Genomic DNA, 14,362 nt, shown 5'->3' with positions numbered 1-14,362 from the left:
AATTAAAAAAATTCAAGTTCTTAGACCACATTCTTTCTGTGTCAGAAACCTATGCTGTGTCAAATATTTAATCACAATCCAAATTCAGAGCTGTATCAAGCTTGAATGTTGTGTCCATACTTGCCCCAACTGTTCAGGGTTCGACCTCTGCGGTCGTATCAAGCTGCGCCCCAGCGAAGCATTTTATTGTAACTTTCAGACAATAACTTGTGTGTAAGTGTATGGATCTCTCTGACATTGTACCACAAGGTTCCATATCACAAAGGGAAGGCTGTAATTGATTTTGGGGGTAATTGCCTCAAAATTTTAGGAATTAGGGGCCAAAAAAGGGGCAAAAAACAAGCATTTTTCTAGTTTCATGACAATAACTTGTGTGTAAGTGTTCGGATATTTCTGAAATTGTACTTCAAGGTTTCATATCACAAAGGGAAAGCTGGAATTGAGTTCGGGGGTAATTGCCTGAAACGTTTAGGAATTGGGGGCCAAAAAGGGGCCAAAAATAAGCATTTTTCTAGTTTCAAGACAATAACTTGTGTTCAAGTGTATGGATCTCTCTGAAATTGTACTGCAAGGTACCATACCACAAAGGGAAGGCTGGGATTGAGTTTGGGGGTGATGAATCATAAGGGGGTTCAAAAAATTGGGGGGGGGGGGGATTTTTTTTTTTTTCTTTTTCTTTTTTTCCTTTTTTTTTTCTTTTAAAATTTTCCATTTTAAGTTGGTTATTTCTGTTTTATATTTAAAAGCAAATAATAATGATATGGTAGGAGATACACACCAAACAGGATGTGTAAATTTTTTATATAATAAGTATTGTGCAATAGCAAGAAATTTTCAATTGCACAGTATTGCACAATAGCAAGAAATCTTCAATTGCACAGTATTGCGCAATAGCAAGAAATCTTCAATTGCACAGTATTGCGCAATAGCATGAAATATCCAATAGCACAATATTGCGCAATAGCAAGAAATTGTCAATTGTACAGTATTGCGCAATAGCAAGAAATATTCAATTGCACAGTATTGTGCAAAAGAAGATACTTCTTATAAATTGCTTATTTCTTGATCAATTTCAATGGGGTTTTATTCTTGAATTCTTGGGGTTCTTTAATATGCTGAATATAACCGTGTATTAAGTTTTTGGATTTTGGGCCCCGTTTTTAAATTGGTCCACATTGAGGTCCAAAGGGTCCAAAATTTAACTTTGTTTGATTTCATCAAAAATTTCATTATTGGGGTTCTTTGATATGCCGAATCTAACCGTGTATTTAGATTCTTAATTTTTGGTTCCGTTTTCAAATTGGTCTACATTAAGGTCCAAAGGGTCCAAAATTAAACTTAGTTTGATTTTAACAAAAATTGAATTTTTAGTGTGCTTTGATATGCTTAATCTAAACATGTATTTAGATTTTTGATTATGGGCCCAGTTTTCAAGTTGGTCCAAATCGGGGTCCAAAATTAAACTTTGTTTGATTTCAACAAAAATTGAATATATGGGGTTCTTTGATATGCTGAATCTAACCATGTATTTAGATTTTTGGGCCCCGTTATCAACTTTGTCCACATTGAGGTCAAAAGGGTCCAAAATTAAACTTTGTTTGATTTCATCAAAAATTGAATTCTTGGGGTTCTTTGATATCCTGAATCTAACCATGTATTTAGATTTTGGATATTGGACCATAATAGGTGAATGTCCAATTTAAAATTTTTAAGTTCTTAGACCACATTCATTCTGTGTCAGAAACATATGCTGTATCAAGCTTGAATGTTGTGTCCATACTTGCCCCAACTGTTTAGGGTTCGACCTCTGCGGTCGTATCAAGCTGCGCCCTGCGGAGCATTTTATTTCATATATGTTATTATACACAATGTATATATAGAAAGTTCTTGATAAAAAGGTTTAGACAATATATAGTTGTTATTTATTTATTGATACCATTGTGTTCTAAATAAAATTTGTTGATTGAGACATGAGGGAGTAGCCTAGTAATATTATCATGATTATGATGCATTAAATTCATGTGCATCTGCCTCAATTTATTTTTAAAAGTCCAGAAAAAATATGACTCCCAGTTTACCTGATGAATTTCACACGACTGGGAATTTAATTTATATCACCACTTGTCATTATTTTGTAAAACATTATTGAATGTCCAGGACATTATGTTAGTTGTAAATTGAGATTATCGTTAAAGATTGTAAGCCTATAGATGAAAATATCTTTCAATCGCATATTAATTATCCGATAAAGAGCTAATTTCTATCATTTTTATACGACCGCAAAAATTGAAAATTTTTTGGTCGTATATTGGTATGACGTTGGCGTCGTCGTCGTCGTCGTCGTCGTCGTCGTCGTCGTCTGGCGTCGTCCGGCGTCGTCCGAAGACACATTGGTTTTCGCACTCTAACTTTAGTTTAAGTGAATGGATCTCCATGAAATTTTACCATACGGTTCAATACCACGAAAGGAAGGTGGGGATTGATTTTTGGGGTTATGGTACCAACAGTTAAGGAATTAGGGGCCAAAAAGGGGCCAAAAATAAGCATTTTTGTAACCTCCAGACAATAACTTGTGTGTAAGTGTATGGATCTCTCTGACATTGTACCACAAGGTTCCATTTCACAAAGGGAATGCTGGGATTGATTTTGGGGGTAATTGCCTCAAAATTTTAGGAATTAGGGGCCAAAAAAGGGGCAAAAAACAAGCATTTTTCTAGTTTCATGACAATAACTTGTGTGTAAGTGTTTGGATATTTCTGAAATTGTACTACAAGGTTCCATATCACAAAGGGAAAGCTGGAATTGAGTTTGGGGGTAATTGCCCGAAACGTTTAGGAATTGGGGGCCAAAAAGGGGCCAAAAATAAGCATTTTTCTAGTTTCCAGACAATAACTTGTGTTCAAGTGTATGGATCTCTCTGAAATTGTACTGCAAGGTACCATACCACAAAGGGAAGGCTGGGATTGAGTTTGGGGGTGATGAATCATAAGGGGGTTCAAAAAATTGGGGGGGGGGAATTTTTTTTTTTCTTTTTTTTTCTTTTTTTCCTTTTTTTTTTCTTTTAAAATTTTCCATTTTAAGTTGGTTATTTCTGATTAATATTTAAAAGCAAATAATAATGATATGGTAGGAGATACACACCAAACAGGATGTGTAAATTATTATATAATAAGTATTGTGCAATAGCAAGAAATTTTCAATTGCACAGTATTGCACAATTGCAAGAAATCTTCAATTGCACAGTATTGCGCAATAGCAAGAAATCTTCAATTGCACAGTATTGCGCAATAGCAAGAAATATCCAATAGCACAATATTGCGCAATAGCAAGAAATTGTCAATTGTACAGTATTGCACAATAGCAAGAAATATTCAATTGCACAGTATTGTGCAAAAGAAGATACTTCGTATAAATTGCTTATTTCTTGATCAATTTCAATGGGGTTTTATTCTTGAATTCTTGGGGTTCTTTAATATGCTGAATCTAACCGTGTATTAAGTTTTTGGATTTTGGGCCCCGTTTTTAAATTGGTCCACATTGAGGTCCAAAGGGTCCAAAATTTAACTTTGTTTGATTTCATCAAAAATTGAATTATTGGGGTTCTTTGATATGCCGAATCTAACCGTGTATTTAGATTCTTAATTTTTGGTTCCGTTTTCAAATTGGTCTACATTAAGGTGAAAAGGGTCCAAAATTAAACTTAGTTTGATTTTAACAAAAATTGAATTTTTAGGGTACTTTGATATGCTGAATATAAACATGTATTTAGATTTTTGATTATGGGCCCAGTTTTCAAGTTGGTCCAAATCGGGGTCCAAAATTAAACTTTGTTTGATTTCAACAAAAATTGAATATATGGGGTTCTTTGATATGCTGAATCTAACCATGTATTTAGATTTTTGATTTTTGGGCCCCGTTATCAACTTTGTCCACATTGAGGTCAAAAGGGTCCAAAATTAAACTTTGTTTGATTTCATCAAAAATTGAATTCTTGGGGTTCTTTGATATGCTGAATCTAACCATGTATTTAAAGTTTTTTATTTGTGGACCCGCTATCAAATTGGTTCATATTGAGGTCAAAAGGGTCCAAAATTAAACTTTGTTTGATTTCATCAAAAATTGAATTATTGGGGTTCTTTGATATGCCAAATCTAACCGTGTATTTAGATTTTTAATTTTGGGTCCCGTTTTTAAATTGGTCTACATTAAGGTCCAAAGGGTCCAAAATTAAACTGAGTTTGATTTTAACAAAAATTTAATTCTTGGGGTTCTTTGATATGCTGAATCTAAACATGTGTTTAGATTTTTTATTATGGGACCAGTTTTCAAGTTGGTCCAAGTTGGGGTCCAAAATTAAACTTTGTTTGATTTCAACAAAAAATGAATATATGGGGTTCTTTGATATGCTGAATCTAAACATGTATTTAGATTTTAAATTTTTGGCCCAGTTTTCAAGTTGGTCCAAATTGGGGTCCAAAATTAAACTTTGTTTGATTTCAACAAAAATTGAATATATGGGGTTCTTTGATATGCTGAATCTTACCATGTATTTAGATTTTTATTTGTGGGCCCGCTATCAAATTGGTTCATATTGAGGTCAAAAGGGTCCAAAATTAAACTTTGTTTGATTTCATCAAAAATTTAATTATTGGGGTTCTTTGATATGCCAAATCTAACCGTGTATTTAGATTTTTAATTTTGGGTCCCGTTTTTTAAATTGGTCTACATTAAGGTCCAAAGGGTCCAAAATTTAACTTAGTTTGATTTTAACAAAAATTGAATTTTTGGGGTTCTTTGATATGCTGAATCTAAACATGTGTTTAGATTTTTTATTATGGGACCAGTTTTCAAGTTGGTCCAAGTTGGGGTCCAAAATTAAACTTTGTTTGATTTCAACAAAAATTGAATATATGGGGTTCTTTGATATGCTGAATCTAAACATGTATTTAGATTTTTGGCCCAGTTTTCAAGTTGGTCCAAATTGGGGTCCAAAATTAAACTTTGTTTGATTTCAACAAAAATTGAAGATATGGGGTTCTTTGATATGCTGAATCTTACCATGTATTTAGATTTTTTATTTTGTGGGCCCGCTATCAAATTGGTTCATATTGAGGTCAAAAGGGTCCAAAATTAAACTTTGTTTGATTTCATCAAAAATTGAATTATTGGGGTTCTTTGATATGCCAAATCTAACCGTGTTTTTAGATTTTTAATTTTGGGTCCCGTTTTTTAAATTGGTCTACATTAAGGTCCAAAGGGTCCAAAATTAAAATTAGTTTGATTTTAACAAAAATTGAATTCTTGGGGTACTTTGATATGCTGAATCTTAACATGTGTTTAGATTTTTGATTATTGGACCAGTTTTCAAGTTTGTTCAAGTTGGGGTCCAAAATTAAACTTTGTTTGATTTCAACAAAAAATGAATATATGGGGTTCTTTGATATGCTGAATCTAACCATGTATTTTGATTTTGGACATTGGACCATAATAGGTAAATTAAAAAAATTGTTCTTAGACCACATTCTTTCTGTGTCAGAACCTATGCTGTGTCAAATATTTAATCACAATCCAAATTCAGAGCTGTATCAAGCTTGAATGTTGTGTCCATACTTGCCCCAACTGTTCAGGGTTCGACCTCTGCGGTCGTATTAAGCTGCGCCCAGCGAAGCATTTTATTTAAAGATATCATCCATATCAACGAAATGGTCATGAGAAAAATTCCACTGCTGATCACAATCTGGTTGAGTGTTGTACGTTTGCAATCACATTATCCATCAGCTGTCTTTCTACCTTTTATATTTCAATTTTTATTCAATCAATATAATAAATCTACCGTTAATTCCCACCCTTTACCTACCAAATAGTAAAATTGATCGACTCGTGTGAGTAATGAAAATCATCGTAAAATGATAACTTAAACAGACATCCAGTTTTCCGTTTGAATAGTTTTGAAAGTTATATCCGAGGATGTTCAAAGTCGCCGTTGTATTTATTTAATTTGATAGTTGACAGTATTAGTCCTGGGTCGTTTCGAAAATCTCGATTTTCCTTGTCAGCCGCCATTTTTTTTTACCTGTGAGACATGTCAATCACAAGTTGTCTCCCTTTTACCGATTTTGATAGCGATTTGACTTCGCCATGAAGTCAGTCGGCCGGCGAGATTTAGCGATTTTCAAAATTCTTTGGCGACATAAATCTTCATTTCGCCGGCAAGATTATGGCCTGGACTTGTTTAACCCCGCCACATTCTGTTTGTGCCTGTCCCAAGTCAGGAACCTGTAATTGTGTGGTTGTCGTTTGTTGCTGTGTTTCATATTTGTTTTTCGTTCATTATTTTGTACATAAGTTAGGCCGTTAGTTTTCTCGTTTGAATTGTTTTACATTTGTCATTTTAGCCTTTTATAGCTGACTATGCAGTATGGGCTTTGCTCATTGTTGAAGGCCGTACGGTGACCTATAGTTGTTAATTTCTGTGTCATTTGGTGTTTTGTGGAGAGTTGTCTCATTGGCAATATTTTGACGAAATAATCATGATGATCTTGGACTGTTATACAATGATTGTGTCCCAGTGATGATCAAGGCAAAGTTCATTTATATAAGACTTGTAAAAGAAAGGCGGAAGATACCAAATCTTCATTGAGTTTACTCATACCAAGCTAACTACATGCATGTTTACATCAAAGCTAGTTATAACAACAATCATGATTTTTAAACACAGAACAATAATACCAAATTTGACTTTGTCAATACCAATTAACACTAATTATACATAATTAAAATAATTGATCATCAAATCACCAAAAAAATATTTTATTTAAAAATTCCCGAAATTTAATCGTGAAAGTTTATATATTTTGATTTATATAAAAAAACACTAATAATTCAAACAAATAAAAATAGGGTGAGAACGAACCCAGGGGGCGAACAGTGCATGTACATAAAAATCTCACCCAGTTCTATTTTAAATACAATGGATTGTTCTTTTAATCCATTTTATTTTCAATGCTTGGCCTCATGTAACAGTGTAGCTACCTAAGGCAGTGTTGTTACATGTAGTATGTAATAATAACATGTAGTATGTAATAAGTAAATATGTACAATGAAATAGCATGTTATGGAAGTTGTTATTAAGAACATTTGTATGCAATGTGATATGTCATTTATAGACTCACAATTCTCAAATAACAGCCATTTTCATGAGATAAATAATTGTGAAAGAAATTTTTTATTTTCAGATTTACCATTTGAAGCTGTAACCAATTACCACCATGGCTTGTATTCATTACAAGTTTAAGAATAGTTTGGACTTTGATTCCATCACTTTTGATGGCTTACATATTTCTGTAAGAGATCTAAAGGAATCCATCATGCACAGAAAGAAGTTAAATGATACAGATATGGATTTGCTCATCATAAATGCATTGAATGCTAAAGGTACATAATGATATGATAGTATTACTTTTCAAATTCCTGACTTCATTTGTTGTTCTACTTTTATGACTTTACTCAAAATTATCAGTTGACTGGAACAAAGGGCCATGTGAGCTTTTCCCATCACTTGGCGTCTGTCGTCGTCCATTAACTTTTACAAAGATCATCTCCTCTCAGTGTTCTAGCCAGGATTTGAAAAGGGCAGGGTGCTAGTCAGAAAAAGGGCAATTTTACGTGTAAATGTCATTGAAAAAAGGGCAATTATTAATGTACACAACATACTCTATATAACTCAGGCACTGTGGTAAAATCAAGTTTCAGTTAAAATGGAGTAATAAAGTTCAATACTTTTGGCACAGTCTTCTCTGTTTGACTTTAAAAAACTTTGTTACAACATTGTCTAAAATTGAACAGAACATGTCATTATGACAGTTAATTTTGATATGTAGCAAGTTCTCAAGTGTTGATTGCTTGAGCCTATTTCTATGATCACATTTGATCAGCTTTACTTGAGAAAACACACACTCAACAACCTCAGCTGTGCTCAGTGGCAAAACTGCTGCCACACTCATAAGTTTCAAAATTTTTGGATAGAGCTCAGTCAAACCTAGTGTTTCATTCATGAGCACAGTTATGCACTTCTGTATTGATCTGAGCTCAGCTGAAGTGTCCCCAATAAAGGAAATGAAAGATGTCCATTTCAACTTACATATTAAAGAACGATGTCAAAGTTTTATTTTGGCTAGCATACTTTTAAGTCCCCTACCGACGAAGTCGAAGGGGACTTTAGGTTTGCACTCCGTCCTTCTGTCAGTCCGCCAAATCAGTTTTCCAGACTTTTTTTCTTCTTGCTTGAAGATATTGATTTGATATTTGGTTAATTGATTTATCATTACAAGCTACAGGTCAAGTTCAATTTTCACGATTTTAGCTTTTCTCTTTGTTCAGTTAAACATCCTTTCCCTAGAATTAAATTTTTGATGAAATACTTATTAATTAGTAGATTTCTGTTCAAAGGGAAATAACTCATTTTTTAAAAGACAAAATGACATTTTTGGATTTTTTTCGTTTTCTTTGGTAAATTGTTTGAAGAATTTAATGGTAGGTTTGTTTGTCATTCTTGAAGAGATTTGATAATTAGTATATAGTTTTATCATGACAAGTTACAGATCAAGTTGGAATTTTGTTCCAGTCTGATAATTTTGTGCAGAGTTACATGTATGGTCTTTGGACATAGAAAAATTCACTTAATCAGTTTTCAACAGTTTTTATGCCCCCGCCGTAGCGGTGGGGGCATTAAGTTTTCCCTTGTCCGTCTGTACGTACATCCGTCCGTTTGTCCCATAATTGGTTTCCTTTCTTTAACTTGAGTTTGCCTCAACCAAATGTTATGAAACTTATACACAATGCCTATTACCACAAAACACAGATCAAGTTTGAATTTTGGTGGCGTCACTTTAACTGTTCTAGAGTTATGCCCCTTTATAAATGGAAAAATTGCAAAATTTTTAGTTTTCCGTTCTAAAGTTTGCCTCAACAAAATGTTATGAAACTTATACACAATGCTTATTACCACAAAACACAGATCAAGTTTGAATTTTGGTGGCGTCACTTTAACCGTTCTAGAGTTATGCTCCTTTATAAATGGAAAAATTGCAAAACTTTTAGTTTCTTCTATTAAGTAATTATTAAAATTGGAGTTATCTTCCTTTGTCCATGATTATAGTTGAATCAACTACAATCAATGCTTTATACAATGCAATGTTTAATTTTGTCTTCCACTGATAAAACACAGATCAAGTTGAATTTGGGTAGTGTCACTTTAACCATTATCGAGTTATGCCCCTTTATAAATCGAAAGATTGCAAAATTTTTAGTTTCCATTCTGTAACTTAAGTTTGTCTCAACCAAATGTTATAAAACTTATACACAACCGTTGTAGAGTTATGCGTGTTTACACAAATAGAAAAATTGCTGAATTTTTATACGACTGCAAAAATTAAAAAAATTATGGTCGTATATTGGTATGACGTTGGCGTTGTCGTCGTCGTCCGAAGACACATTAGTTTTCTAACTCTAACTTTAGTTTAAGTGAATGGATCTCCATGAAATTTTACCATAAGGTTCAATACCACAAAAGGAAGGTTGGGATTGATTTTGGGGGTTATGGTACCAAAAGTTAAGGATTAGGGGCCAAAAATAAGCATTTTTGTAACTTCCAGACATAACTTGTGTGTTAGTGTATGGATCTCTCTGACATTGTACCACAAGGTTCCATATCACAAAGGGAAGGCTGGGATTGATTTTGGGGGTAATTGCCTCAAAATTTTAGGAATTAGGGGGCAAAAAACAAACATTTTTCTAGTTTCATGATAATAACTTGTGTGTAAGTGTATGGATCTTTCTGAAATTGAACTACAAGGTTCCATATCACAAAGGGAAAGCTGGAATTGAGTTTGGGGTTATTTGCCCAAAACATTTAGGAATAAGGGCCAAAAATGGGCCAAAAATAGCATTTTTCTAGTTTCCAGACAATAACTTGTGTTCAAGTGTATGGTCCGAGTACACAGTTATTTCGTAGTGCATTTCTTTTAGACAATAAATGAAAATTAAAAAAATCCCACCTGCGCTTTCTCAATAATATTTTTACAGTGTGTTGTACTACTTTTGGGACAAATTATATCAAAATTATAGAAAACTTCATCGGCTCTAACTCAAAATATGGACAATTTCATGTTAAGGGGGTCTTCAAATCTTTTGACAGCTTCCGAAGTGCTAATTTTTAACATTTTTCAGCTGGACCAAATCACTACTTTACTTTAAAATTCATGACCCAAATTTTTTTACAGTGTCATTTCACCCCCCTACTTACTATTTGAGTCATAAAACATGGAGAAATAAATTTGGAAGGGGTATAAAAAAAATCAACAAGTAACACACTGTCCACACTAGGGACTATATTCGTGGACAACGAAAATCAAAGGACGATAACTGTGTACCCGGACCTAATAGGGTAGAAAAAATTGACCAATCTTAATGAAACTTGGTATGACCAAAGCTTATTAAATTATAAGACTGCTTACAAAGTTTCATGGCAATAGGATATATATTATAGACAATATGACTAATTCTATATTCAACTTTGCGTGTGAAATTTAGACGTTAAAATTGAAAATTTTCAACTATCAACATTTGGGGCTTAAAAAATTAAAATATTGCAAAAAAATACTTTTGAAATGCCTTAATATATAATATATTATGTATTAAAAGCAATAGAGTACTCATTTGATTTATCAGACTTATCATAATTATTAAAAAGTCAAATTTATATGAGCCTGTGGCTAAAAATTGAGGTTTTCCAATGAAGGGGGGCCTTACATAAAGATGTAATATTTTCCAGCAATTTTAAATTTGTAAAGCTTTTTGGTTATAAATAATCCTTACATTTGTATTTAATGTACTTTTAATGGAAAGAAAACTTACAAATAACATATCACATTAGTTTAAAAGGGTCTTAGGCCAAGTAAGACTGAAAATAATTTAGGGTCAATTTAGGCCGTATCACATATTTACATTTAAAAATGCATATTGAAGCTATAGAAAATAAAATTTTGTGTCTTTTCTATCATTTCTATACTCAGGTGACATGATACAATAAATTTGAGCACAAAAAGACTCTTGCATTTAACTTTTTTTGCAGACAGTATGGTCTGATACAAAGATTTTTCACTTTTCAGTGAAAAACATGCATGCAATTTTAGTCTCAACAGGCTTATATTTGAACCACTTGCTATCCTACAGAAGAAAAGAAAGATATTATGTGACATAAAACAGGTACAAAAGACAATGTTAAGTGCTTTTTATACAAAGTTAGTGAGGTCTTTATAATGGACTTCAACTTTGATGTTCCAAGCTCTTCACATTTAACTTGATCCAAACAGGGCGTTAGACGAGGATCATATATACAACACATTTTGCACATATTGTCTGAGATAATCTGCTTTTCTGTAGATTCAGAGTTCACAAATGAGTAATACAACTGGATTGAAGCATAGAAACACAAATATTGATACATAAAAACCTGTCAGATAGAAAGTCAGAATGCCACTTATGCATCAAAATTGAAAAAGCTATGAAATGCTTATTTTGACCATAAAATGCCAAAATTGGTCATTTTTGCAGAAATTCTATCAAATAAAAGTTTAAATCCTTTAGTTTTATGTTATTTGATAAATTGACACCATCAAATCATTCAGGGAAGTTGCCAAAGTACAGATTCTGTATTTCCTGATTTCACCTCTTAGGTCCGAGTACACAGTTATTTCGTAGTGCATTTCTTTTAGACAATAAATGAAAATTAAAAAAATCCCACCTGCGCTTTCTCAATAATATTTTTACAGTGTGTTGTACTACTTTTGGGACAAATTATATCAAAATTATAGAAAACTTCATCGGCTCTAACTCAAAATATGGACAATTTCATGTTAAGGGGGTCTTCAAATCTTTTGACAGCTTCCGAAGTGCTAATTTTTAACATTTTTCAGCTGGACCAAATCACTACTTTACTTTAAAATTCATGACCCAAATTTTTTTACAGTGTCATTTCACCCCCCTACTTACTATTTGAGTCATAAAACATGGAGAAATAAATTTGGAAGGGGTATAAAAAAAATCAACAAGTAACACACTGTCCACACTAGGGACTATATTCGTGGACAACGAAAATCAAAGGACGATAACTGTGTACCCGGACCGTATGGATCTCTCTGAAATTGTACTGCAAGGTACCATACCACAAAGGGAAGGCTGGGATTGATTTTGGGGGTAATTGCAGGGCTTCCAAAACGGTCATATATTCCGGACTTGACCGAAACTTTCATAAAAAGACCGGCTGCTCTCAGCCTCAAACGGTCAAATAGAATTGGTGTGCCACATTTTGTTATTCAAGGCATTTTCATGAAACGGTCATTTCAATTTTTACCAACTATCGATCGATAAAAATGTCCGTTTGGGGCTTTGGGCATGTCCGTTTGGGCATTTGAGTTTATAATTGTGGCAATCTATTTCACAAAGATATTTCGGTCATAATTGGGTTTAATAAAACAGAAGCAGCATATTTCAGATACTTTGAAGTGTCTCAGTTAGTCTAATCCTCTGGGTACATAAATGTACGGCTTGGTCTTTAGCTTGTGTACATCAATAAAAAGTAGAAAAAACACGTTTTCTTTTATTTAAATAACAACAATTAAGCTGTCAAACAATTATCCCTTCAATAAGTTATATTGAAGCCATAAATCATTCACTGATTACAGGTTTGTTACCTTTGATGAGGTGTCAGCTTGTCTTTATCAATAGAATTAATGATGCATAACAATGTACATAAAGGTAATCAGGTAAACGAGGTCAAACATGTAAGCGTGTATGGAACAACATCCTATTTAATTACGCTTTATAGATATTATTTTAAATGAGCATTCAGTTTAAAAAAGTATCCTGATATTTAAAAGTTATTATTCAAATAAGGATATTTGTAAATGAATAAGTATGATATATATTATTTTATTTAACACTGTACATCGTGTTAAATACGGGGGTACTTTCAAGGGGAAAATTTACTAAAATATATAGGAAAAACTATACCAAGCTGAGTTGTCCAATAAATAAGGGGGGCGTTCTCTATTCTTGTTTTCATATTAAAAACTGTTTTTATAATTAAAATCATAAAGAATAATATCCAATCATGACAATCTCCGACTGTTATAAAGACTTTGTCTCAAATTGAACTTTACAAATCTGCCATCATGGGCAAACGTAAACGTGACGATTCCGATCAAAATTCGAAATCTGCTAAAAATGCTAGAAGCTTTATTCATAAATGGTTACAACTGTTTATATGGTTAAGATTTGACAGTATGCTAAATGCCATGTTTTGTGACATTTGTCAAAAACATAAACTTAAAAATAACTTTGTAAAGCCTGGTTCGACAAATTTTCGAAAGTCAGCCGTTGTAGAGCATGCTAATAGCAATGACCACATTCAAGCTCTTAAATTAGAGACAGCTTCCAAAAGTAATCCAATTGTATCAGTATTTGAGAAAGTTCATGAAAAGACTGACAACGCAATGCACCTTGTTCCGTAATGCTTACTTTATTGCTAAAGAAAACTTACCAATGGACAAATTTCAGTCAATAAATGATTTAACTAAGTTAAATGGTGCCGTGATCACTTCTAAATTATATCAAGAGAACAATGCCTCCTCCGAATTTATTTAGACAATTTCCGATGTTATAGAGAAAGAGGTGATGTCCGACGTAAAGTTAAGTCCCGCCGTGGGAATTATGATCGACGAGTCAACTGATCTGGCTACGCAAAAACATTTAATTTTGTACTTATCATTGTACAAAGAAAAATGTTATCACTGTTCAGTAGATTTTACACGGTTTAAAACAATATCCTTCATTGGGCCTCCTCAATGTTATCTATAAATACCGCATCAGTTGTTAAAGTCACGTGGTCAGGTAATCAATACACAAAAAGAAAAGTATCACGTGTATTGATGATCAAGTTGTACTGCAATTAAAGCCAACATCAACAGTTTCAAATAAGATGGCCTTAATTTACAAAGTGTTAAGTACTCACAGAGAGAAGATAGATTATATAAACAGAAAAAAAACATGAGAACAGTCAGGTACTGAAGCTGATTGATGCAATGATGGTTACTGTATTACGATACACAGAAAAATGACACAATACCGAGGATAATATTTTATTTATTTTTAGAATGAAGAAAACAAAACAGTTATAAATAATTTTATTGCATATAACACTACTAATTATTTAGACACATATATCAATTTATGCATCCTCTCAGTTACATTTAAGTATCCAGCTGATCATTGACCGTCAAAAATATTTCTTTGAAAAATGTCC

The 14,362-nt window shown here is 32.9% G+C and overlaps 1 protein-coding gene across 1 annotated transcript in view; it reads left to right on the top strand.

The window, feature by feature from the left end:
- Positions 1–14,362, top strand: part of LOC127708643 (E3 ubiquitin-protein ligase RBBP6-like) — a 71,173-nt gene that overhangs the window by 8,901 nt on the left and 47,910 nt on the right. Inside the window, exon 2 of the mRNA XM_052213685.1 lies at positions 7,236–7,434. Coding sequence (XP_052069645.1) covers positions 7,269–7,434 — 166 coding nt within the window. The 5' untranslated portion in view covers positions 7,236–7,268. The remainder of the gene's footprint in view (positions 1–7,235; positions 7,435–14,362) is intronic.

This window comes from Mytilus californianus, unplaced genomic scaffold, assembly GCF_021869535.1.
Source record: "Mytilus californianus isolate M0D057914Y unplaced genomic scaffold, xbMytCali1.0.p SCAF_7, whole genome shotgun sequence".
NCBI classification, from domain to species: Eukaryota; Metazoa; Mollusca; class Bivalvia; order Mytilida; family Mytilidae; genus Mytilus; species Mytilus californianus.
Note: the sequence above shows the minus strand (reverse complement) of the source record. Positions and strands in the feature narration are given on the sequence as shown.